Source organism: Ictalurus furcatus, chromosome 18 (genome assembly GCF_023375685.1).
Source record: "Ictalurus furcatus strain D&B chromosome 18, Billie_1.0, whole genome shotgun sequence".
In the NCBI taxonomy this organism is placed as follows: domain Eukaryota; kingdom Metazoa; phylum Chordata; class Actinopteri; order Siluriformes; family Ictaluridae; genus Ictalurus; species Ictalurus furcatus.
Window position 1 is genome coordinate 3,482,030 of NC_071272.1, and position 27,971 is coordinate 3,510,000.

General features: G+C 40.0%; 1 protein-coding gene across 1 annotated transcript; it reads right to left on the reverse strand.

Annotated features, from left to right (window-relative positions):
• Positions 1-5,541: 5,541 nt before the first annotated feature.
• On the reverse strand, positions 5,542-27,957 carry man1b1a (mannosidase, alpha, class 1B, member 1a). Its single transcript, XM_053649493.1, has 14 exons — positions 27,468-27,957; positions 22,266-22,396; positions 20,178-20,286; positions 18,660-18,826; positions 18,314-18,450; positions 17,652-17,746; positions 15,364-15,555; positions 15,110-15,258; positions 14,725-14,913; positions 14,194-14,384; positions 11,958-12,075; positions 11,529-11,723; positions 10,088-10,219; positions 5,542-8,299 (listed from the first exon to the last, which is right to left on the reverse strand). Exons 2-14 carry the CDS (start codon positions 22,356-22,358, stop codon positions 8,093-8,095), a joined length of 1,974 nt encoding a protein of 657 aa, XP_053505468.1. The 5' UTR covers positions 22,359-22,396; positions 27,468-27,957; the 3' UTR covers positions 5,542-8,092.
• Between the last annotated feature and the right edge of the window lie 14 nt (positions 27,958-27,971).

A 27,971-nucleotide genomic window follows, 5' to 3' on the forward strand; every position in this document is an offset into this window, starting at 1 on the left:
AGAGAAAGTTCCAGATCGAACCCATGTAAATATCTTGTGCATCCAAAGAACCAATGAAGAAGCCAAGCATTAGGGTAGTGTTTCATGAGACACTGCGGTATGACTGGAAATAAACTGTCGTGACAACATGATGTGTTTATGATGGAGTTAAAGTCAGTCTTGTGACACCGGGTTCTTAAAGTGTTCCCTTTATACATGTAAGTTCATGCATGTGTAGAGTGTCTGTATATCACCCCTGACTCTCTCTGCCTGGATAAATGGTGCAAGATGGCAGGCTCTTTCATGCTCCTCGTCACCTAATCATGAGTCATCCACAGGAAGCAGCTGACATCCATCTTCTTCTTTCATCTGCCTTTGACAGAACGTGAAGTGCAGCGATTAGAGGCATTAATCACAAATTATATGTAAATGCTACTAAAAAAAAAAATCTTGTTTTTCCACGATGACTCCGAAACCTATTCACGTTCTCCCTAGGTCAGAACGCGGTTCATCCCGACTTACAGTACAGTAGGGTTCACTGTAACGGTATACGAATGTATTATATAGAATGAACAGATAAACATAGATAGTGCTCTAAACAGATTTAAAAAACAAGAGATATGAATAGGAGGTGCATGTTTTTTTTTTAAGAAAGCTTTCCATGGGGCACGTGGTTGAGACTAGAGGTGTACATCATAACTGGGATCTTGAAGAATGCAACAAAAATCAGTTCTGCACACTGTAATCGAGAGCACTTACAAGCTCGAGTGTCACTGTGTTCCAGTGTTTCTGGGGGCATAGTGGTAGGACTCGTATTTAATTTAAAAAAAAAAAAAAAAAAAAGGAAAGAAAGAAAAGGCCACACCCACTTGTCAGTCTGTACAGGATTGGTGCAGCCATAAGTGCTTGATTTTGTGGTGTCTTTTTTCAAAATTGACAATGCAATTTGGGGAGGTTTTCGTGCTTCTCCTATAACGCCTGATGAGGTTGGAGAATACATGGCAAGGGATCTGAGACCGTTCCTCCATACAGAATCTCTCCAGATCCTTCAAATCCATCATGCTGGTGGACTCTCTTCTTCAGTTCACCACACAGTCAGGGGACTGGGATGGCCATGGCAGGACCTTGATTTTGTGGTCAGTAAACCATTTGTGTGTTGATTTTGATGTGTGTTTTGGATCGTTGCCTGCTGGAAGATCCAACCACGGCCCATTTGAAGCTTTCTGGCAGAAGCAGTCAGGCTTTCATTTAATATCTGTTAATATTTAAAAGAGTCCATGATGCCATGTATCCTAACAAAATGTCCAGGTCCTCTGGCAGAAAAACAGCCCCAAAACATTAAAGATCCTCCACCATATTTAACCGTGGGCATGAGGTACTTTTCCATATGGCTACCTCTCTGTGCGCGCCAAAACCACCTCTGGTGTTTATTGCCAAAAAGCTCTCTTTTGATTTCATCTGACCATAGAAGCCGATCCCATTTGAAGACGCTCGAGTTTGTTTTTGGATGAGAGTAGAGGCTTTTTTCTTGAAACCCTTCCAAACAACTTGTGCTGATGTAGGTGACTTCAGATTGTAGTTTTGGAGACTTTCTGACCCCAAGACGCAACTAACTTCTGCAATTCTCCAGCTGTGATCCTTGGAGATTTTTTGGCCACTCGAACCGTCCTCTTCACAGTGCGTTGAGACAAAACATATCCTCTTCCAGGTTGATTCATAACATTTCCACTTGACTGGAACTTCTAAATTATTGTCCCGATGGTGGGCATTTTAATTTTTATCGTCTCAGGGAGTTTTTCCTTTACCACAGTCACCTCTGGCTTACTCATTAGGGATAAATTCATACATTTAAAATCTATATCCTGAATTTATATACATCTGTAAAGTTGCTTTGGGACAATGTCCATTGTTAAAAGCGCTATACAATTAAAACTGAATTGAATTGAATACTTGTGCTATATTCTTATAGACACGTCCCATTTTACGAAGCTCACCAACCTTTTCTCACACATCACAGCTATATTCCTTGGTCTTACACATTGTTATAAATGAATAAGCGAATTTGGCCTGCATTACCTCATATTTATACCCCTGTGAAACAGGAAGTCATGGTTGAACAATTTCCTGTTCCTAGTCACCCACGTGTACTACATTTTTTTTTATTTTTTCAACGTCAATGCGAATATACTTCAAATATATTTTTCTCATATTAATTCATAGGGGTGCCAATAATTGTTGCACACCTATATTTAACAGATATGTTTTGGATAAACCTGCGTTTTGTTTGCAATTGTTTGATATGCATGAGAGCAGAGTATTTTTGTGAATTCTTTAACAAAAAAAAAATCACAAGATTAAACAAAGACAAAGACAATTTTTCACAGCTTTCTTTGCTCATATTTACCAAGGGTGCCAATATTAGTGGACGGCCCTGTAATCAGACAAGTCCCAAACTATGGCCTTGGATTACTACATAGATAATATACTCATCCTCTCACACTATGGACTCTCACTCCATAGTAATGGAGTCTTAATAGTAGTGAGAAATTTAGGAACTACCGTTAGGGCATTAAACCATGATACAAATCAGGATCTTTAGTCTGAAGCATTTCCGAGTTAAAATAAGCCAAACGTGCAGTCAAAACTGTGTCATTGGTGCAGAAATTCTCCGGGTCACAGCCCAAAACACTCAAGACTGCACATCAGTGATCTGTTGATCTGCTGGTTTCAACTTCTGTGACACTTCGAGCGGGCTGTAAACACGCATGATAAAAAAACAGGTAATTATGTACGCCTTCAGCTCTGAAGAAGCAGCAGGGTCAGCAGGGTCTGCGCTCGTCTCGGCTTCTAACCAAGCAGGAAATTGCCTGAGCTGAGGGTCTGTAAGAGCTCTAAGACCCAATCCTGTTCAGCAAACTGTCTCGATCCCATGTTCCTCCAGAAACCAGTGGTTTAAACCAATATTCTGACCCACAGCTATAAACAAGCCATGACAGTTTATATCCAGAGAATTAGTTCTAATTGTCATGATAGCCCTCAAGGTTTGATGCCTTGAACTGTAACGTCGCGGGAATACGTATGTATTATGGGAAATGTACTCCAGCAGAGATGGTATAAATAGAAACAGACCACTGCTTGAAATAATAAACAGGGAAGTGTGTTTAATGCTCAACATGGCAACACGTGCAATTATAAATCACTTTGTTCCATTCGTTACACAGAAATGCTCATGTAGACTCACCAGCGTATACTGATGTCACTAAAGCTTGCGACTCATATTATTTACACCAGCATGGCAGCATCAGTGCCGGCTGCAAGGCAAATCACAAGTTTATATTTAACGTGCCTGTTCAAATACGTTATTGTTTCTATAGTAACAGCTGACACTTTGACTTGTACGGCAGACACTGGACATGACACATTTTTTCCTCGATAAAATCGGTCATAAGATCAGTCACAGGGTAACTACAGCGCTGTGAAAAAGTATTTCTTCCGATTGTTTATACAGCTCATACTAAATAGTTTTGGTCTTTAAACAACATAAAACCCGAGTACTCACAATCTGTGAGTTCACCTGTGTGAAACAGTGTGGAAAAAGAATTGCCCCTTTAACGTTAAAATCTGGTCGTGCCACCTTTAGCAGCAATACCTGCAACCAAACGCTTCCAATAACTGGAGGAGATCCAGTCTTTCACTCACGTCTGGGGTTAGCGCTCGAGTCCTATCCAGCTGCACTCGAGTTACAACTTACAGACCGAAGACTGGATATTCTCCTTTAGGATTTTCCGGTAGAGAGCAGATTTCATGTTTCCCTCAATTACTGCACGTTGCCCAGGCCCTGCAGCAGCAAAGCATCCCCACACCATCACACTGCCACCACCATGCTTGACCGTAGGTATGATGATCTTTTTGTGGAATTCGGTGTTTGGTTCACACCAGATGTAACGGGACACCTGTCTTCCGAACAGTTCCACTTTTGGAGTCATGAACAGTGACCTTAATTGAAGCAAGAGAGGCCTGTAGGTCCTTTGATGTTGTCCTTGGCTCTTTTGTGACTTCCTGGATGAGTCGTTGCTGTGCTCTTGGAGGAATTTTGAACGCTGTTGAAAAAGTTCTATCGAAGTGTTGATGTGATTGAACAGGGTTTGCAGTAATCAGGCCTGGTTGCGTCTAGTCCAGCCGAACCCCGTTACGAATGCAGTTTCATAGATTTGGGGAGTTAGTAATCACGGGGACAAATACATTTTCACACAGGCCCAGTTGGTATTAGTTAGTTATTTATTGACGCAAAAAAGTTATCATTTAAATACTGTATTTCGTGTTTACTCAGGTCTCAGTTTTAGCTTAGTATAATCTTAATAATATAATAATATACTGACAGAAGAAATCATCATGGAGCAAATCATTTTTCACAGCACTGCAGAAAGCAACTCTCAAAAATTTGCATAAAAATAGTCTGTTATGCCAACAGATAATAAGTGGACTGCCATGGCAATTACCAAAAAGGGGAAACAATAATAGTTCTGCTCATGCATAAAATAAATTTGTCATGACAAATCATGACATCACATGACATCAGCCATTGCATGTTGCGCGATATGATGATGTCCATTTTAATACGCAAGATGTTTTACTCAAACACAGCACACACACTCAGGTCAAACCTTTTTATTTTGCAAATTCAAACAATTTGGGGAACGTTATTTACAGAGCGTGTTACAGAGGTTCAGGAAGCAGCCAAAAGCAGCAAGGAGGGAGTCGTGTGGTTCATTATGCAAAACACTGTATCCAGACAAGACATTTATCTCACTTAATTATTACTTGCATCCATTTTTTCTTACTTAAAAAAGGATCTCGACTATACACTCACCTGCCACTTTAATAGGAACAACTGCTCATTCATGCAATTATCCAATCACGCGGCGTTGAAGTCATTGAGAAACAAACAAAACGAACACCCGGGCAGTTCTGTGGATGTAAAAACACCTTGTTGACAGAAGAAAACTATCAGACTGGTTCGAGCTGACAGGAAGGCTACGGTAACTCAAAAAAAAAACCCATAAATAAATCACTCCTTACAACCGTGGTGAGCTGAAAAGCATCTCAGAATGCACAACACATCGAACCTCGAGGTGGATTTCTTCTCTGGAAACGTCAGAAAATTGCATGAATGTTCCTAATAATGTGGCCGGTGAGTATATATATCTTATCGTAAATGCGATCCTTTTTCATGGCTGTCCTTCACTGGTTGCTATTATGCCGGACGCTGTAAAAGACTCGTAATAAATAATGACGGACAGATTTTCAGAACTCTTTTTTTTTTTTTTTCCATGAACGCATAAATATACACATGAGAATACACACATCATTATTACTAAAAGCATCTTGGCCCTGAGACATGTCTCCCTTCACAGCTCTTCTATTGAGAGCGCACGCTAGTACAACACAAACAGGAACCATCAGAACCTGTCTGCTGGCGAGTACAAAGAGTCGTGCAGACTCTGCATTCTTTACCACACTCATTTCAGGATTCGAAAGGCATGAATTATTTTTTTCTCTCTCTCTCTCTCTCTCTCTCTCTCTCGAGAGAGTTTTCCACCCTGCTGTGAACGAGTAGGCAGGACGGCGCTGTCGATCAATCCTGCAATAAATTACAATGCGAGGAAATTTTCTATTTTGCTAAAGGCTTAGCGCTTCAGGAGGTTTAGAGCACACGGCGACCTATCACAGATAAACCTCCGAAATGACAGGGTATAAAAATAAATAAATAAAAGCATGACGTGAGCCACGACTGAACGAGCCAAACACTGGAATGAAATTGACTGCACATGAAACGGCTATATCTGTAACCCCCCCCGCCCACATGTTCCAAATTTTTGGCAAACACTCCTACATATACAAACATGACAGCAAAAAATATGACCAAAACATTATATCGATCGTAATTATTGTTGCCAAATTGTTAGGTCGTGAACTTTAGTGTCAAACAATGCGAGTTAGTGTCAACGAATAAATTATCTTAAACATCCGTAACAGCTGCGATTACTGCTGAGTAAAGGACTCATTAGTTGAGTGGTTTAGCGCCAAAGATTTTTCTTTTTCTCTTTCTTTGAGTTATTCGCCTGATCACTAGAATCGAATGGATTGAATCCAAGACTCAATAACTCAATAATGAGAATTTTACATAATGACCATAAATCTAGTGACAAGTTAAATAAAGACGTGCGCTGTAAGTGGAAAGTTCTGGAATAAAAAAAAAAAAAACGCTCTACGGCTCCAACACACTACCGATAAATCATTATGTACAGTTCATTAATGAGTAATTCCCTAAGAACTAATTAGAATTTAGTAACGAAGTAATAATCCTCATATTTGAATAGTTATAATTATATCCATAAAATAAATCTGTACTGACGGGGTCTGTCGATTTATTTTATTTTTTAACGGTTAAACGAGTCCCTGGTTGTAAAAAACGGTGTTTTAAACCCAAGAGTGCAGTTTAAAAGGGAGCATTTGTACTAGAGAAGTGGAGCTTTCTATTTCTAAATTTGATGCGCTTTTGGGGTGTTGAGGTTTGGATTAAATCCAGTCATTTCAAGTGAACAGTTTAACTCAATAACGAATTCATTTTAAAAAAAAGAAGAAGAAGAAGAAGAAAAAAAAAGACCCCGACTATCTTTAATTTGAGAACTATTGCTTTAATAACAATATTGCCTTGTAATAGATCTCACCAATTCCTTCATTTCAGGCTTTTGTATGCAGTTTTCCGGCCCTGAAATCAGCCCCACCTCTCGTGGCAACACAGCCGCTCAACCCAACCACTTACGGTCAATTTATATTTCTGCATAGTTGCATCACGACTCGCAGAAAGGGATTATGGGTAACCGTAGCTCACCGAGACTCACACGTTGTTATCCCGAATGTTTGCGATTAAGTAAAAGATTTCTCCTATTAAGTTCCATCATGACTGCGCTAGCAATGTCTCCGTGTGACGTCAGCACGGCACACCATAGCTACCTTCTCACAGGAATGATGAAAATACAGCACCAACAAATACATCACAAACGTTCCGATACGTAATGTGTTTCAGAGTGGAGTTTTCCTTTAACTGCAAGTATGCTGGCAGACACCTGTACGTGACGCGCCGACACACCAAAACACAAAAATATAAATCCAGCCTTAGGAAGCTTGTCATTTTTTTTTTTTTTTGCATTGCAATTCACCTCACAGGCAGCAAAAGCATCCAAAGTTACAAAGAGCTCCTTTAAATCATTTTTAAAAATGGGTCGTTTTTGTCACGACTCCTACGTCTACCTCGAGTTTCGTCTCACAGCTGGCGGAGTCGTGGATCGCGACACAAAACAGCGCTGCAGCTCAAGAGGCTCCGGAGGGAACGCTACTAAATCAAGTCGCGGGCTTTTACTAAAGTGCTAAAGCTGTCAGATGAAGTGAACAGAAACAAATAAAATCTCCCGGGCCTTAGAGCCATCAAATAAAATATAACTCTTAAAAACAAACGGCTCGCTATTCAACGCGGCCCTAAATGCATCCTGTATCTCATAAATGTAACACTCAGAAATGTGTTTGTAGGTCCCTAGTGTAAGAGCTTGTCACTTCAACGAGACGAAATGTAAAACCTCACGTGTGTCAATACACAAGAAGAAGAAGAAGACAAAAAAAACCCAAAAAAACCGGCAAAGTAATACTCTATGCTGCAAAATCAAAAGTGCCTGGTATTTTTACAGCATGTAATCTGAGCCGTCTTATGCGAGTAAGATAAACCCTAAAATGTGGATGACAAGCAGCTATAACCTACTTATACTGGAGTTTTATCTCTAATAGCAAGTGTGTGGATGGAGACAAATGATAAACAACCTTTACATATAACACGATTAACCATTTCGTCCTTCCAGTCCGATCCGTGTTTGCTTCACCACCACAGATCAGACTTCTCACCACCATCAAAAATGCTCGTTAGTGTATGTACAGTTAAAAGCCAATACGAGACCGTTAACCGACTGCGCTGAAGTTCTGCGCTGGAGCTCCACTCGCTCTCTGATCGGGATGAAGAGCTCTAGAGGATTCTCCCGGCATGTAGAAGCTTCAGCACAGGTCATGATGCAGAAGGCCAGATAGGGAGAGGATGAGCCTCGGTGTTGAAAACATACTTATCCAAACTGATCAGATCAGGATCGTCTGAGAACAGCAGGAAGAGGTACTTCAGAGTCTCTCCAAGGAAGAAGCTCTCCATCTTGTCCTTGGGGTTGGGATTGACCGCGTCACGGACGTTCCCTATGGACGTGTAGCCTCCGCTGGGGACCTGGGAACACGAGCACGACAAGCTTGACTCGGGAGTTATATCAACTATATATCAAAAAGCTTGTTAAAGTCTTTATGACCGCTGACGTATATTAAAATAAGCCTGTATAAATGTATAAGGAGATTACGTATATACAGTATCTCACAAAAGTGAGTACACCCCTGACATTTTTGTAAATATTTGATTGTATCTTTTCATGTGACAACACTGAAGAAATGACACTGTGCTACAATGTAAAGTAGTGAGTGTACAGCTTGTGTAACGGTGTAAATTTGCCGTCCCCTCAAAATAACTCAACACGCAGCCATTAATGTCTAAACCGCTGGCAACAAAAGTGAGTACACCCCTAAGTGAAAATGTCCAAATTTGTTTGATTTCAAGGACTATACAATCACAATGAGTGAGTGAATGGCGCGAGGAGGAGGAGGAGGAAGAGGAGGAGGAGAAGGGGGAGGAGCTGCAGCAGGAAGTCATATTTTGAGTGAAAAGATGAATACGTCGTATTTGTGTTCTATTGAAAATGAACAAAGTTTTTAGTGATTTCATATTTATTGAAAGCACTTTTTAAGCACCACTAGATTTAAAAAAATGGCTATTTTCAAGTTTTCCCAGTACGTAAAATTTCAAAAGGCCAAATTCAAGCACTTCAAGCACCTTGTATGAACCCGGTCATTAGTAGTCAAGGTGAGTCTGGGAAGCAACTTGGTATACAGAACACAAACACAGAAATAAATACAAATATAAATTTTTGTTTGGAACCTATCCTCACCCTCTCCTCTCACTCATAATCAATGACACAGCTGTAAATGTAATGTAAATGTAATGGGAAAATTTCACAGTTCAGGCAGCCATCATCCCCAGCAAACTTAAATGGGAAAACATAATGACCACTAACAATCATATAACAATCACAAAACTACAAATTGAAATACATGAACTGAATGTTATTTCTATACTGCGTTTAACAATAGATATTTCCACAAAGCAGCTTTACAGAACTGCAGATGTACATGTATATTTAGAGCCCTAATGAGTAAAGCCAGACTAGACAGTGGCAAGGAAAAACTCCCTGAGACATGACATGTGAGAGAAATCCATCTTCTGGGTGTAGAAGAGTAAAGGCGGACATTACTGAGCGTAATGAAAGGATGCTCCTTAATATAAGCATATTGCGAAATAAGATTACTGGGTCAAGCACAGGACAGCCTTAATGATTACTACGGCAGTTCTTAGAACCTAAAAATCTACAGTATGCATTTACCTAATGTACCTATAACGATCTTATAACAATCAGAATAAAAAAACTTGGGGTTGAGAAAATAATAAACTGTTATACCGATTATTAAATTATTATGTGCATGCACATTTTCTAAAATGTGTCACGATGGACTCGCACCTCTTGTTGATCTGGAAACACTGGGGATTTTATTCTTCTCGTTTACATGTAAACGAAAGCTTTAACGAAATCTTAGCGTACGTATAAGCAGTTCCTATGAAATCTCTAATTGAATTCATTGTTACTGGCAAAAAAATAAAAAATAAAAAAATATCTTATGTAAGAAAAGCCTTCAGGTAGACAGGTAGAATGGGACACCAAAGAAGAAAGCTAAAAAGATCCCCACTGATTCCATCCACTCAGGCAGTCTGCAATCTCACTCAGGAAAGAGTACTGCTCACACAGAAGCACTAGAACAGTTCTTTTTCAAAACCGCTGCCACGATTTTAACAGGAAGGACATGGCTGGAAGCTGAGGAGGGTTAAGACAGAGGTTTGGAGTTCAAAACTCACCCTGGAGTACTTGTTGAAGCTCTCCAGGATTTGCCAGCCCCAGTCTCTGTATTTTTTATCCTGGGTGAATGTGTACAGGTAGAAAAGACTCTCCACTGTCTCAGGTCTCAGCAGGTTGTGTCTGTCTGCCGGCTATACGGAGATACAGAGTGTAAACGCATCATATTATATATAATGGATCAGTTCATTAGATGAAAAGAAAACATAATTGCAACATTACAGAAGTGTATACATATTTGTACAAGCAAACATTTGATCCTCTTTGAAACAGTACCTATTAATTAAGGTGATACACGCAATCAAACGACACATAAAATTGACATTTTGTAGTAATTTTCACAATTTAAATAAAAAAAAAACAACCAAAAAACCCAGATCAGTCACATGGAAAAAGGAAGTACACCCCTACATTTATCACACCTTCAAATCCATATAATTTGAATCAGGTGTTCCAGATGCCAGTGATTAGAACTTGCTTCGGGAGTGCAGGTGGAACCTGTCTTATTTATACTCCTCTCATATCTAATGTCTGGTGTTCCTTTTGTAATTGAGGTGTCTGGTGTCATCATGCTAAAAGTTCTGTAAGGTCTTCAGAAAAAAAAAGGTTGTGGATGCCCAGGAGTCTGGCAAGGGATTTAAAAAGATCTCCAGATTATTTGAAATACATCATTCTAATGTAAGGAAAATCATCTACAAATGGCGCAGATTTCAAACTACTGTCAATCTGTCCAGGACTGGCTGTCCCAGCAAATTCAGCCCAAGAGCAGACCGTCTGATGCAGAAAGAAGTCTCCAAGAACCCCAAAAATTTCATCACAGGATCTGCTAGTGAGTGCATGCTTCTACAATGAGAACGAGATTGCTGCATGGAAGGCATGCCAGGAAAAAGCCTTCGCAAGACTACAGCTTGCCAGTGAGCATATAGGTAAAGACCAGGCCTTTTGGAATAATGTACTCTGGACAGATGAATCAAAGGTAGAGTTGATTGGTTACAGTAACAGCAGACATTTTTGGCTGAGATCAAAGACAGCTTTTCAGGAGAAGCACCTCATACCAACTGTGAAGCACGATGATGGAAATGTAATGGTTTGGGGTTGCTTCACTGCCTCAGGGACTGGACAGCTTGCATTCAATGATTCAACTATGAATTCTGCATCATATCAAAGAGTGCTTGAAGATAATGTGAGGGCATCTGTCAGAAAGTTTAAGTTGAACTGAGAGTGGATCTTTCAACAGGATGATGATCCTAAGCGCACAAGCAAATCCACCAAGGAATGGCTCAAAAAGAAGAAATGGAGGGTTATGGAATGGCCTAGTCAAAGACCATATTTGAATCCCATTGAAATGTTGTGTGGGGGACTGTTTCAAAGATGAGCAAATGTTTGCTTGTACTTCATGTGTACTTATTTTTTCACACGATATATAAAGGCTCAAGCACTTACTTTGACATCTATATCCCGGCCGTTGAGGCTGTACAGGTTAAAGTGGGCGATCTCAGGACTCAGGCCGGTCTCCATCTGCACATACATCTGATAGCACGTCTCCATCAGCTGCACAGCCAGATCCATGTGGTCAGCTGGCAGGCCGTTATGTGCTCCCAGAGCCAGCGTGCCCGGGAGAAAACACACCAAATGATCCTGGGAAAGAAAAACAGAGGAGGGTTCCATCAGGTCACAGATGCAGCAATCTCCATCTGTAATGTTAATGTTCCTCCTGAGAAGCAATCCAATTCTACAGAACTCATTAAGAATTCAAATCTGTGGATTAAACACACACATGCCCCAAAACCCGCTGGCTTACAGATTAACTCCAAATGCGGCATGTTATCTAAACAAAAGCCTGGACGTGCCAGATTTCCGTTAATCTCTCACCATTTTGGGGTTGAGACGTCCATGAGACAGCTCTCCTACAAAGGTGTGCTTACTGGCTGTCTGTTTAAGTAGATTTTTCTTCACCCCGTCAACAGCCTGACGGTAGTCCTCCAGTAACCTAAACACACACGCCCATATTACATATCACAGGGGTTTGAATACTTATTCAACAAACGATGTCTGCTTTTAAACCTTAAAACATATTTAAAACGTTCAAGCGTTGTGCAAGTCATATTGTGTAAATCGTATAGTAAAAATCATTAAAAAAAAAAAAAAGTGGGGGGTGAAAACTTATGCAATGCACTGTACGTACATAGTATTCGTACTTAATTAAATCCCTATGCAAGTGACATGCATTTAGATCAAATCTGCCGCCTACAGGGGAAAATAAGCTACTGCATTACAACAATCGAAAACAAAAATGGTCTAAAGTCCCATGGCCTAAGGACAGTTAGCTACTTTTGTTCCCCCAGTTAAAATAAAAAAAGTAAAAGGATCAGTAGGACAGGATCAGTAGCTGCGTTTCCACCGCAGGAACTTTCCCCAGGAACTAGGGACTTTTGGAGGTACTCGGTGTGTTTCCACCGTAGGGACCAGGGTCTAAATTAAATTCCAGGTAAAAGATTTCCCTCTCGGAAAGTCCCTACTCGAGAGGTGGTACTTTTTCAAAGTTCAGGAACTTTAGGCGCTGGGACCTGGACGCCGAACATGATGACTGGTTCAGTGCACTCAGCATTTTTTTTTCTTCATCCGCCATTTTTAAAAGTCTGTTGCGGTGCGTACATTAACGGTTGTTTATTGCGATTCGAATCAACACGATGGAGTTTCTTAAAAAGTACGACCGATAGTTGAATTAACCTGGAGGAACCAAATGGTCCCTTGAAAAGAGTCCCTGGGACTAATTGTTCCGGGTAATTTCGGTGGAAACGCGGCTAGCGTCACCCACACCTGAGCACAGCAGTGGTACGAATCCATTTCCCTTGGAGCACGTTTAGAGAGCAATCACACTAGCTAGCTAGATCGATCGGAATCAGAATCTCATAATGTTTTTCAGCTTTTGCTGTAGTTCACGTGCTTGTAGAAAGCTTTCAGGAATTCATCAGTTATTTAGAATCTGTACAAATCCCCCAATCACACACAGATATTATACACCTTCAGGAAAGTTGAATTAACCGGAACTACTTATGAGTGTTTCGCAACTTGCTAACTATTAAAATGGGTTACTGATTAAAGAATGACGTCATACTTTTTATCCATTCATAGCCAAGTGCAATGCTGTGGAATGTATGCAAAACAAGCGTTAAATAAAATAAATAAATAAATAAATAAATAAATAAGCGGCTCTCGTGTATTGTTAGCGTTTTGAATTCATGTTATGTTGCATATTCACGGACAAAATTCAACACATGTCCTTAGACATTGATTCTAACGGAGTTTCAAGTAAAAAATAAATAAATAAATAAATAAATAAAAATTTCTGTTCTTTTCTTAGTACAGGAAAATGTGTAGAAACTGTCATGTGTAGTACATCACACATTATACTACAGATGTTGTGAAGATGGTGAAACATTCTGGAGTGTTACTTTAATTGCAAAGCAAGAGGTTTTTTTTTTTTTAGTGCCACTATCTAAGCCTACTCTGTTTTTTTACTGGAATATTTTGAAGCGAGGATTTAAAAAGAGCACAGAGCTGAGATGGAGCAGCTTCCAGCAGCAACTCGGTGTAATGTATGCACTGGCAGGAGGCCAATCACGATCAGGTGGAGAGCAGCGAGGTGAGAGGCATGTAAACGGCCAGGCAGAGCCTGCAAGCCAGCCAGACGTTCACCATTCCATGGAGCACAGCAGTGAGGGGTGAGATAAGAGGGGGGGGGGGAATAAAAGGGAAACATCCGACTGTTCCAGGTTATTCATTTGACCTTAAGAAGCGAGGAAATGTGGATTCAGCGCTTCCCTAGTCACACCATTACACCCTCTGCTTCTCTTAAATGCCGTGTTATAAAACAGAAAGTCCCATTTTGAACTGCATAATAATACTCCATAGATGGATACATGGCTTTCCTTCTGATTTATTACTAACAGGTTCACATGATGTTGATAAACGTCTAAAAGTTCTACCAAAAAGTCATTATTATAAATGAAAAGCATTTAAAGAATTTAGCCGATTCCCTCATCCAGATCGATTATGGACGAAATCTTTACTACACACCCAAAATATATCCCAAAACACAACTCACGTGTTGTCCTTTTTCCCTCCCTGTAGCCACTGTTTGAGCAGGTATTCGTAGTAGCTGTCTGCGCGGGCTCCCAGAGTAAACACTCCACGGTGCGTGAACTTGCCGGTGTTCGTGTTGATAAACATGGGCACCAGACCATCGCGCTTCCCATCCAGCCTGTGGACCAGCTTCACCACCTCATCCACTGCGTTCTGACCGCAAATGCACAACATACACACAACATCAAGAATCACATTGTTTTGTTATCAAGATCTTACATAGTGTGTGTTGGTTGCAAATCATTCGAGGACAAAAAGAGTCAAGAATCAACGGATCAAGTAAGGGTGTACTACTTATGGAAGAAAGATGTTGACAGTTCCCATACAGTTTGATCGTTTTATTCGAGACGAATTTCATAAACGCACTTTAAACAGCGTAAACACTAATCCAGCCATTTATCATGTACGGAATAAAACAGAACGGGGTGTGCTGTCAGAGCTGCTGTTGTAGTAAATGAATCAAATTCTGACCAATCAGAATTGAAGTCCGTACCTGATACTGTGGGTCCTGAGTGAGCCTGCTGAGTTCGCGAAACTCCAGCTGAATGCTGGTGACCTCGGCCACGGTGCTGTCGGTGGTCCAGCGTGGTGGATGAGCAGTGCCTTTACCGATATTAACATCAGAAAAAGGGATCTTGGACGGAGTCTTGAAAGCAGGCATTAATCTAGAACCAAGATCTTTCTAAGAGAAGAGAAAGATTAAGCCAAGTAAGCATACAGACACTCCAACAAAGCACTTATGTTAAATTACCCTAAAAGACCATAAACGCTTTCTGATACAAATGCTGACTGTCCTTTCACTGTGAGCTCTAGAAAAGCTGAGGGGGGGGAGAAAAAAAAAAAACAAAAAAAACTGAAGGTGTGTTTAAGCTACTGACAGCCTTGTCCAGGAACAGAGTGTCTCCTGTCAGGTGATAAGTGCTCAAGAGGCCTCCAAGAATGCGGATGGTGCTCTCAAACAAATTCACATCGATGTTCTTGGTGAATGATAACTCTGTCTCTACCCATCTTCTAGCTTCCTCAAACTCTGAGAGAAAGAAAGAGAAGAACGTGGACAGGAAGATAGAATTATTAAGCAAGAAAGACATGCTCGGTGTTACCGACTGTCTCTAAGCGGCTGCTGCAGTCTTACCTTCTTTAAAGCCGAGAAGCCACATGGTGTCGAGGGCATCTATGAGGGTGAGACCCAAACCAAACCACTCCCTGTGTGTCTTCGAGACAGGCTTCAGCTCGTCATGACCCCAAGCAAACGCTTTATAGCCTTTCCATGCATGCCTGAACGCTTCTCTGACGGCCTCCACCCGATCCACTGGGTTCACTGGGACTAGAGAAGGACAGACAGTCATCCATCCATTTTCTATACCGCTTATCCTACATGGGGTCATGGGGGAGTCTGGAGTCTATCCCATGGAACTAGGGGCATGAGGCATGAGGATGAGAGCTGTTAACTTGACAAAGGAAGGTAGCACAAAGTATTGATTAAAGGGGGCCAGCAATTGTTGCACACCTATATTTAACAAAGATTTTTTTTTATAAACGTGTTTTGTTTACAATTGATTGATATCCATGAGAGTAGAGCATTTTTGTGATTTTTTTTTTTCAAAAAAAAAAAAAAGACCAAAAGGTTAAACAATAAAGGGAATTTCCCACCGCCTCCATCGTTCATATTTACCAAGGGTGCCAATATTAGTGGAGGGCACTGTAGTTCATTTGAACATGGTACATTTTCCTTCTTGGTGCTGTTTATTCTGGAAAGTGACTACAAAGCAACTGGGCTGCGGACCAAAACAACAGTGCGCTTCTTAAAGGAAATAAAATCAATACGCCATCAAACAGACATAACACATGAATGGATCAATGAGTCAATAAAAATCAACATCTAAGGGCACTTTCACACCTATTAGACCGTTTGCTGATTCTGAATTGATCGTTTTGGTTCATTTATTGTTTGGTTTACCATTTTTATCCCCCAGTTTGGTTAAATAACATGTGCTTGCTCTGAGACACATGAAACCAGCCATTACATCTTTTCAAACTGCTGCTCATGCTGTGTCACAGGGTAGTGTAACACACTCAGTGGAAAGCACTATGTGCCATCTTCCACATACTCGAGCTCACGTCTTCCCAAGATTGGCTAGAGCTGCTGGGATTGGCTAGGGAGAGCATGGGCAATTTTGCTCCCTTGGCTCCAGCCACGGATAGCTGTGGCATCGTTGGGTTTGGAACGCATGATCTCCTTTTTTGTAGATCTGAGCTGTTAAACTGAGCTGCAAGAACCAAACTGAGCCAAAAGAGCCGTAGTGCTTCTGAAATACCTGGATTTCTGGATATTTGAAACTAGGTGTTTATATAATTATCTAATAACGTGTTTAACGCTGGCTCCATGTTCTTTATGCTCGGGTGATTTGTGACTTGAACGCAGACATGGCAAAGGTTTGTTTACTTTTTTCAGCCCTACATTCCCCTAAGGCAACAGTTTTTTCTTTTTAGCTTCGTTAATTGTGTCCAGTTTGAAACCAACCCAAATAGCAAACGAACCAAAAGTATGAATTTTACTCTTTTTTGGACTCGTGCAAAAGTGCCCTTTTTAATGATATTGATGTTTTATCAATTTTGATGGCATTTAAATTTTTTTTTGAGTGTAATGATCTTTTTACTTTTTATTTTGATGACAATTTTATACATAAAATTTAGGCTTGAAAAAGGACAATATAAAGAAAAACTATAAAGCAATATAGTGCAATAAAAGACCCCATGAAATCAAAATGGAAGTTTTGTGACTTTTTGTATGAACATGTTAACCTTAAGGTTATCTATTAGCTAGTGCGCTCCAAAACAATGACTAAATTGGCATTTAGATGATATATGCATTCAAAATTTACACTCTCTCTCTACCACCGGTACGGATCAACCGTTTCGATGACATCATTCTGCACTTCAGCTTCCCATCAGATTTTCTGTCCAATCAAACGCTCTCGAGGATCTGAAGTGTCCCGCCTCCAACATTATAAAAATCACCTTGCTGAAGTTGCCGTTGCTGAGCGGGGAAAATCATATCGGCGGGCGTGGGTCGTAAATGTGTCTTTGACCGGTCGAACGCGTGCATTTTATTCAGTTTTCAAACTGTAAGTTGGTTAAGAAGGAAATTTATTCATTTTGAAGACGGAGGTATTTGTGCCAGACCACGGCTTTGCGATTTGTCCACGGTACTGTCAATAACGGCTTAGGCTCTGACGTAAGCTAAACGCTATCGGTTATTTTAAAAGGGGGAGGAGCCACTCGATATGTCCCGCCCTGACATCCTGTTTCAATGGAAATTGCGCCAACACATCGAATAAAATAATTGTAATGATTGTGTTTTGATCATTACTGTGCAGCTATAATGCTTGTGGATGCAGGTGGAAGGCGAACTGTTCCTACCTATTTGTAAAGGGACGGCTTCCTCAACCTCAGCGGCTCCTGCTGCCTCCTGCGGCTCAGCTTCCTGCATGGCTTCGATCATGGCCCCTCGCCAGCTGTGCAGGCAACGGATACAAATAATGAATAATGAACCGAGCCAATAAACATTTAAGGGAATAAAAGGGAAATAAATAAATAAAATAAATCAAGCATTTAAAGCATTTCTAAGCATTTTAACTGTCCGAATTAGGGTTGCGCTTGGCTTGTTCTTAAGAGTTGAACAAATTAATCTAATCTAAGACCATGAAAAAGAATTTATAACTTTACTTAGTAGTGCCTCTTTTTATGGCTGTCACATTATTCATTAGCTTAATGGCCTTTAATGCATTTTAAGGCTCTGCGAAGTGACGGAGGTGAATGCAAAACGATTCCAACTGAGAAGTAAGTTCTGAATAAAAGGATCACAAATTGCACCAAAAGCACTGCTATTTAAATAAGCACAATGCTAATGGGACAAAAACGGAACTGCACTCTACTAATGCTGCACAATTATGTTCCTACAACATCTAAACTCAAGTGCAAAATGTGTCGTAGCTACTTTGGCTCTTTCTATCCAATGTATGGCAGCTGCTAATGCATAGAGTCTATAGTGTATTGAGTTTCTAAATGTACTGAGATTATACCTAATGACTGTCTGCGTTTCTTCCTCCTGCTCTTCTTCTCTTCCGAGGGCTGCTTCCTGTCGGTCCTTCACCTGCCAGTCAGACACATTTCCTCGTTTCTGCAGGCCTGGAGGACCACGCTTGCTCTGAGGTTTCTTCTGTAGGAAGTAAAGCACACCGGCTTCACGATCACGATCATAATTACAACAAGTAGGATAGCATTAATTACTCGGAACATCTTTGACTGGTTAAAACTAGCCGCCTGTCTGCACGCACTTTAGAAACACTCCCATCTTCCTTCTTATTACAAACTGTGACTGTAATGTGACCTTCAGCTGCTTTTTCCAAAAAGGCTAATAAAACTGACCAGAGCTGGAGGTTTGGGAAGGACGAAGGGGTTCGGTCTCTGTGGCTCAAGAGGCTCCTTGTATATGATCTCGGGTACGGGTTTTAAGATCTGACCCGGAGGGATGGGGTGGAAACTCCGCCTCTGCAGGTCATCTCTAACTTCACGCACTGATCCATCAGACAGATCTGAAGTGAAGGCAAAAGACAGAGCGATTAATTCAAACGAAGAGCTCTGCCTTAATTAAAAAAGCAACCAGTAATTCAGTTCCGAAGGAGTGCATTCAAAAATTAGATGAGCAACATAAGAGTCATATATATATATAGAATTTCTACAAGGGGGTGTAAAGGTGTAGCAGTGAGCTTCTACAGGATGGCATTGGTGTCAGGGGTGTTTTCCAGGTTTAATTTTGCACTGATGCGATGTATATAAATCCATTTAACCCTCCTATTATGTTGGGGGGAAAAAAATTACATCCATTATGTTATGGGTCAAAATGACTTCCACAGTTTAAATACACAGAAAAACAGCAAAGAACAGCTTAAAAAAGTGAACCTTTATTGTCCGAGACAAGCTATGAGAAGAAATATTTGCATATAAGTTCATGACGTTAAATGAGGAAAAGTCAAAACATTTCAAAGAGAAAAAGAGAGATTAAGCAGTATTTCAAACATCTCAAATGTTGAAATGGGTCAAATTGACTCATAAGATAATAGCAGGGTTAAGTCTGTACCACACCTGATGTCTTTTTTAATATTAACTGAAGTCCTAAAGCTACTCAGAGGATATATAAAAAATAAAAAAATAAGAAAAGGCAAAAGAGGCAAAGGGTTAACTTTAGAATTTTTTTAAAAATTATTATATTTATATTAATAACAAGAAAATCTAATTATTTTTTAGGGTTTTTTGTAAACTATTTTTGTTACTTGTAATAAACTTGTAAACACATAACACAATGTCCCTTGTGGAAAGTGTGGCCTTTTTTCACTGTTGAATTTTTTCCTTTCAAAATTTTTGGTCTGGTTTTGACCATCTTCAGTGGCCAGAATTTCAATGCAACCCTAATAAATCCTGTTCAGTGATGTTAAATATCTACTTGTATAATGTTAGTTAAGTCAAACATACATTGAACATTCACCATGTTCCTTGATAGAAAGCAAATTTGGCTCAAAGTTTATTTATTTGTACTATTTTTTGTCTTTTGTCCTGATCGGTGAAGGAAAAAAAGAAATAAAATCTTGATTTCTTGAATGTTGAAATAAAATTTCTTGATGATCAAAGATTTTTTTTAAATCTAGGTTGAGCTGTACTATATTACACTAATCTCACATCGCTGTTGCACTCATCACTAGTCGCCTTATTTAGTAGCTAAAGTTATCCAAAACGGTTTCTGTTTCCATTCTAACTCGCACCAAAGACAGCTGAGCAACGTAAACACAATGTTAAATCAGATTTTATGTGTTCTCTTAGGTTCTTCTGACTGGCAGGTTATTTGTGTCAATCGAAACATGATTAATATTTTCTTTATAAAACACTCACCTGTCCACTGCTCAGAGAGGCTGGGGTAAGAGAAGATCCCGCCGATGAACAGAATAGAGAAGAGAGACAGTATCAGACTGCGCTGCAGCCGGGAAAACTGCTTCCATTTCTGAAAAGACGATCAGAGACGTTTCGAAATATACAGTCAGAACCAGAATTATTGGCACCCGTGGAATCGACAGGTAAAGGTGGTTATGATAAAATGTCTTTGTGGTTAATTAGCGTAGTCTCATGCTGAAAATTGAGAGAAATCTTCTCTTTAATTGAAGTAAATTTTGTTCTAAGAAAACCCATAATACATAATCACCACTAGAAATTCTTCTGAATGTAACTGCAGCATGTTCGTATTTACAGTACATTTTGGTTTTTTGTTACGTTCACCTGAGTGTTTAGGATCTCCTAAGCGGCCATCCATGACTGCCTGTTTCACTGGGGAATCAATATGTGGTGACACAGAAGTTAAATTCCCTCAATCCTTCATCGACATGGAGAAGGTCAGTGAATACACTAACGTAATGAGCGAAAAAAAAAAAAAATCAAAAATAAAGTGTGCTGACCTTCATATACAAAACAGCTACATGCCTGACACTACTCCTGTAAAACAACTGGAGCTTCAGAAGAAGTTTAAAGCAACTGGAGCTTTAATGAACCTGCCTGGCAAAGGTTGGAAAAATATTTCGTCTCCACACACAGTGAAGACGGAGGTTACAGAGCCAAGCCTTGCAAGTTTGCAGAAGACGGTAGCATTTTGAAGTCACCAGATCTTAAAATCTACAATTAGACACCACTTCCATGCCAGCAAACTATTTGGAAAGCGCTTTCTTACATCTAACCACAAAGCGAAGCATCTGGAGTTCACTAGACGCTACCAGAACCAAGTTTTATGGTCAGATGAAACACAAATAAAGCTTTCCGTCAGCAAACACTCAAGGTGGGCTTGGCATCAAATGAAGGATAGCTAGACAGAAAAAGATCATAATCCGGAATGATAATTAGAGAAAGTTGAGAATCTGTGCAGAATGTTATGGGGCTGTTTTTCCCCCAAAGGCCCTGGGAAGCTTGTTAAGATGCGTGGAATGCTGGACTCCATGAAATACCAGAACATTTTAAATGACTGCCTCTGCCATGATGTCAGAACCAGGCTGACCCTTTTAAAAACCTGTGGTGAGAGTTGAAAAGTCCTAGCTGAACCCTGGAGGATCTGGACAGATTCTGTATTGAGGAGTGGCCTCAGATTCCTTGCAAAACCTAGTAGTCTTGGCACAGCTTTTCCCCCCTTAGAATAATATAATTTCATATTTCCAGTGCAAACCTAACCACAAAGCCATTTATACATATATATTTTATTTACCCATATTGTTCAAGGGTGCCAACAAGTCTGACGATGACAACTATATAATTTTCCTCCATTACAGCCCATCATACTTGTGGAGGCTACACATTCTGATATAAATGCTGAATGCGTTATCCTGAACAAAACTACAATATTAAACGGATATCTAATTAGAACCGAGGCAGAACGTATGAGCAGTGTTATAAGATATGGGGACTATAACAACATAATATGCAATCAGGTGTCTAGACAGAAAAATGAACGCAATCAGCAGAAAATGGAGAAATCGGATGGATAAAGCAAGACTTGATCATTCACACGGACTGTACTAATCAACCAAGACTCTTCACCCACTCATATCACAACATAATAGGGAGCCGTCTGGGAGCTTATACGAAATATTTCATCAGACAACCACGTATCTTTATATATACTGTGTGTGTATATATTTTATATATATATATATACACATACTATATAACAGCACTATGGTATAAATATTACAAACAGCTGTCTGATTCTTTTATTAAGGATATGTATTGATTCTTTGAGAATTAAGAATAAAACATGGTTTACACCATTCAGTGCATTTGTCAAATTTTGTTTTGAGGGTGGAAACTATTTAAAGTTCTGCTAAACCCGTTTGTTCTTGAAAAAGCGTGTGAACAATCAGCACGCCATTACCATTAAGCCAAAAATACCTGACTGGATGTTAGGAATTGCTGACCCAAAGGCAAAGACGTTCTCATACTGACCCTCCAGCATGACTGCCTCCGGTGCTTTCCGTTATTATAGCTGCGCTCGCCCACAGTCACAGAGACAAAGTCCTTCCTCTGTGTCGAATACATTTCTCCTCCTGAACAATCCGAGTCTCACAGATACTGATCTAGGAGAGGGGAAAAAAAAAAAAAGCAGACACAATACAAGAAGAGGAACCGAAGTGGAACCCGATGTGGTCTTCTGCTGTGTTCTGAGATGCTTTTTTGCGCACCACGGTTTTCAAGAGTGATTATTTGAGTTACTGCATCCTTCCTGCTGGCTTGAACCAATCTGGACATTTTGACCAATCTCATCAACAAGGCATCTCCACCCACAGAACTGTCGCTCAGATGATGCTTTTTATTTTTTCCCTCTAAAGACTGTCGTGTGAGAACATCTGAGGAGATCAGAAATTATAGAAACACAGGGAGGTCTCTTCAACAACAGTAACAATCGCTCTGGTGACATTGCAAACTAAACGAACCGGTCTGGGTGTGTTTTCACGTGTCCTATGAAGTTTAGCGTAGTAGATCCAGTGTCTTTTTTTTTTTTTTTTAATTTTCTTCCCACATTCATTACATGTCGCAATCCTTTTGTTACCACGTAACGTACGCCCCTCCTGCCGAAACCATGACGCGCTGCTCTATTTACACTGGTGCTAGCAGGCTGTAGCCCAAAATAAATGAACAAAACAATGCAACGACACAAATAAAAATTCTTTTTGTGCAACTTTCACACACCATTTCCGGGAAATCATGGAAAGTTACTACTGACGAATCCAAGTCAAGTCTGAAGTATTTTTTCTGCGACTTAAGTATTTCTCGGATTCGAGTCGCAAACTCGAGCGCCCCTCTCGGACTGTAGATGAATAATCGTGTATTTTATCCGAGCGCAGATAATAAGTAAATAAAGTGGGGGGGGAATGAATTTCAGTAAAGCTTGTGATCAAGATTGCTCAAAATTAAAAAAAAGGTATTTCTGAAAGTCTCAAAAACCTGAAATAAAATACAACTACCGAAGTAAAAGATGGTGTAATAGTCTAATAGTGATTAATGTTTGAAATCATATAGAAATCTGAACTGATGTATTTCACCTTCAGGTAGACAAGTGATTTTATTATTATTTTTTTAATTGTTATTTTGATTCAAATGATTTTCCATTTATCGGAAATTCCATCAAATCCACACACATGTGCGACTAACATCAGTCAGGATGATCACGGCAAATAAAACATACTTATTTATTTATCGTTCTTTTAATGTCAAGCCAGCATCAGTGGCTATTTTCATGGCAAGATCACGGTAGGTAAAGCAGAGCACGCCAGTAATTCTTACAGCATTACAACAATAAGATCTTACAACATTTCGGCAGTGTCAACAACAGCAGCTATACGAGGTCCTTCACTTTAATATTCGATAAGAACCGAGGGGATTGTTCCTGGTGAGACATTTTGGAAGACTCCTAAATACGTAAATACGTTCTGAGTAAAAGCGTGGTCTAGTATTGTTAAGAGCAGGACAGTCCATTAGTATATGTTTAACAGTCATTCTTGCTTTACAGGAAATCACATGTCGGAGGTTCTTCACCGTTCAGTAGGAAAGCATGTGTACGTCTTGAGTGTCCAGTACGGCGTCTTGTGTATACGGTCTGATCATGTCTGATTTCGTGTAGTTTGTTATGAATGCACTTGTTTGAGATGTACGAGTTTATTAGTGGTTTAAGATCAGATGGTTGGATTTGACAGTCTTGACAGTAATTCTCAATTTGAGGGCTTCCTGAGTAGCAATGTCTGCTTGTTCGTTGCCAGTCAGCCCCATATGGCCTGATGATGAAGATGATGAAATTTTGTCCCTGTAAAGAATCCACTTTAGTTAGGACGCTGGCAATTACAGGATGTTCGGTCTTTAAGGATTCGAGTGCTTGGAGGGAAGATTTCCAGTCTGTACAGATTAAAAAGTGCAGTTTTTGTGTGCTCTCTATCTGCTCTAGGGCTAGAAGCAAAGCACGGGCCTCGGCTGTGAAAATTCAGCTTTGTCCCGGAATACGAATACCGAGTCGCTGTTGTCCGAACACTACTGCTGCAGACACACTACTGTCCCTCCTGGATCCGTCTGTATATACGGGTTTATGAAGTGGGAAACGGCATCTTATGTCTAAGAACTGTTGTTTATATTCATTTGGGTGGGTCACCGTCTTCTTACGTTAGGTCTTTAGGGTTCTTTATATTCCAGGGTGGTATGGGGCATGTATATGTCTATGCTAGGATGTCCAAGTTAATATCCCTGTTCTCTAGGTGGGGTTTTATGTGGATCCCAAAAGGACTACTGTGCATAGGTCTGGCTTCATACAGTTGTAGATATTGAGGGTGGAAAACTGGAGACTGTGCTGGATTGCCTTATCTTGACTGCATAGTGCAGGGACGGTTTCAAGCGCCTATTTTGAAGTGATGGTTCCCTTGCTTCGGTGTACAAGCTCTGAACTGGTGAAGTCCTGAAAGCTCCAAGGGAGAGTCTTAATCCTGGTCGGTGTACTGTATCTAACGTCTTGATATAGGATTTATCGGCAACGCCGTAGACTACACTTCCGTAGTCCATCTGGGATCGGACCAGCGTCCTGTAGCGAACAAAAGTGTAGTACGGTCTGCACCGCATCTTATTTTAGCCAATACTTTTATAATGTCGATTGCTTTAATGATTCTTGATGAGTGGTATTTGGGTTCCGCCTTCCTTGCCCTTCATCTTTCGGATCATGTCCCATATTTTCTTCGTTGGGGTTTGTGAGGTTAGACTTGAAACATATCTTTTCCAGCTCTGTCTCTTTGCTTCAGTAATAATTTTTTTTCATGCTTTTGCGCTGCTGATTTTCAATCAGATTAGATTTTCCATTGTGGGATGTTTGTTAAAAGTCCTTTCTGTCTTTTTCCTATCATCAATAGCTTTTTTTTTTTTTGCAATTTTGGTCAAACCATGGGTTAGTTCTACAAAGTGGCTTTGTTGATGTTTTTGGAACTGATTCTGAGTGCCAGTGAAACTCTTGATGGGGTCTTAACTTCCTTGGGCTTGCATATTGAGCTTCTTATGGCAGAGTGACTGAAAGGAGTACCAGTTAGCTTTCTTTAATAATGGGACTACGGCTGCTCCTAAGGCCATACAGACTTCATATAAATCCATAATGAACTTTTTCACACTAACTGTTGTTACCCAGATGAGGACGGGTTCCCTTCTGAGTCGGGTTCCTCTCAAGGTTTCTTCCTCTTAAAACATCTTAGGGAGTTTTTCCTCGCCACCGTTGCCACTCAGTGGCTTGCTCAGTTGGGATAAATTCACACCTTTAATATCTGTATACCATGTTGATATTTCTGTAAAGCTGCTTTGAGACAATGTCTATTGTAAAAATGCTATACAAATAAAATTGAATTGAAATTTAATAGCCATCTTGGGGTTCTTTGTTGGAATTCCACTTCAGTAGACTTTACTATCAGAGGGAAATGGTCACTCCTACATACATCATCCCATACTTTCCAAGAGAAATCAAGTAGTATTTCAGGCTCACATATAGTAAGATCTGTAGCAGAATAAGTTCCATGTCCTGGGTGTAAATAAGTGTAGGACAGTGGTTTTTAAAGTAGGGGCCACAGCCCCCTTGGGAGGCCCGGGGGGCCTCAATAATTTGGTCGGAGCCACCAAGCCCATCCCTCCCACTAGTGTGTTTTCTCTCTCTCTCTCTCTCTCTCTCTCTCAGACAACCACACACACACACAATCAATTCCTAATGTAATGTAGTGTAAAGATGTAAGATGTAATTATTAATTAAAAAAAAGGGGGGATATATTCAGAAGTCTGTATTTTTAATGTGTTTTAAATATATCTTGCAAAAGGGTCAAACATCAGTCAAATGTTAATGCCATTTGGGGGGCCTTGCCCTGGAAAAGTTTGGGAACCCCTGGTGTAGGAGCAATCATTTAGTAGGCACAAATCATTGTTATAAATGAACTCGATTTTTTCCCCCTTTGAATTTGTATGGCTGCTTCCCCATAAAGGACTGTGACTATTAAAATCCCCCGCGAATAAAATATAAAACACTTTAAGGAGTGCTGTGTTAGAAAAACACCCTGAAGCTGCATATTTTCCAATAACTGCTTCAGTGTGTTATTCCTCTTATTCCTTTCACTCCTCAGCAATCTTCCAAGGAAGACTGAACATTTCTTTATAATTATTAATGAAGACATGTCATGCTTTTTAACCATTTATAGTTTCATTTTTTGCCTTTTTAAAAAAAGACAAAAATAGTCTTTTTCTTTCTCTTGAACATAAAATAACTAAAATAATAATAATAATAATAATAATAATAATAATAATAATAATAATAATCACAGCTTGTCAGGAAGCACTGACACTGGAGACTCCTTCCTTAAATGTGTAATGAACAACGAAATCTTCGCCATATAAATGATTATACCGTTTTCTTCTCGTTTTTAAGTAACTACAATCCGCGCATGAGCCGTCACAACAATAGAGAGAACTTTTCATTTTATTTTTTATTTTAATCGCATTAATATAAACCTTACAGACGGAACTACCGTCAGAGCTGACGTTACAGAAAATGACCTTCTGACTAATCCCTGCTGGAAAAAAACCAAAACAAAACCCCAAAGCAATAGAAACCATCACAGAAATTCTAATGGTTTCCACTACACCATTACAAACCATCAGCTCACCATTAAAAACATTATCATTGCTTAATGGTTTCCACTACACCATTACAAACCATCAGCTCACCATTAAAAACATTATCATTGCTTAAAGGTTTCCACTAGATATAACACACCACCAAAAGAAGGCAACAAACTTCCAGTAGAGTCTCACAGAGACCATTACAGTTTCCATTAAAAGCAATACAATTCCCATTATAACCATTAAAACCATTACAATTTCTATAAAGGGTTTCTACTGTTTTCTCAGCAGGGAGCAGAATGGAGCGATGTGGAATAAACAGAATATAACAAATGATTATCAGAGAAAATCTTTAGTTTTGAGATCAGAACAGAAAAAAAAAACAGACAGGCGCGCGCGCGCGCGCTTGCTTGCTTATGCTCGGACAACGTGACGCAGGTAAACAACATCGACAATCACCTCCACCTGTACCTAATGAGCTGCAACATGAACACATGAACACGGACAGTTAAAATATTACCTTACCTTAAATCTGTTTACATCCAGAGAGCCGGTGATCCAAACCACAAGCGGAACATCCGCTTCATTCTGCTCACTGATGGTTTACTAGCCAGCTAGCCATGCAGCTAACAAGCTAGCAACACCACCTAGCACAGCGAGCTAACCAGCACCTCTTACGTGTCGTCTTTACTAGAATACAAAAAAAACCCAATTGACATTTTCTCCGTATTTCACATTTATTCAACTGATATATCTAACAGGACAATGTTTACGCGACAGCTTCCTGATCGTGTCACGTGACCGCATGGGCTGAGAGCCCGCCCCTAAAACACACTATATGCCCTAAAATGACAAGGACACCTGAGCTTGATGAACATCTCATGAGCATTAATATGGAGTTGGTTTTCCCTTTGTACAGCTGTAATAGCCTCTGCTCTTATGGGAAGGCTTTGTACGAGATTTTGGAGTGTATTTGTGGGAATTTGTTCCCACCCTGCTGAAAAAAAAAAAACCCAAAACAATAGAAAC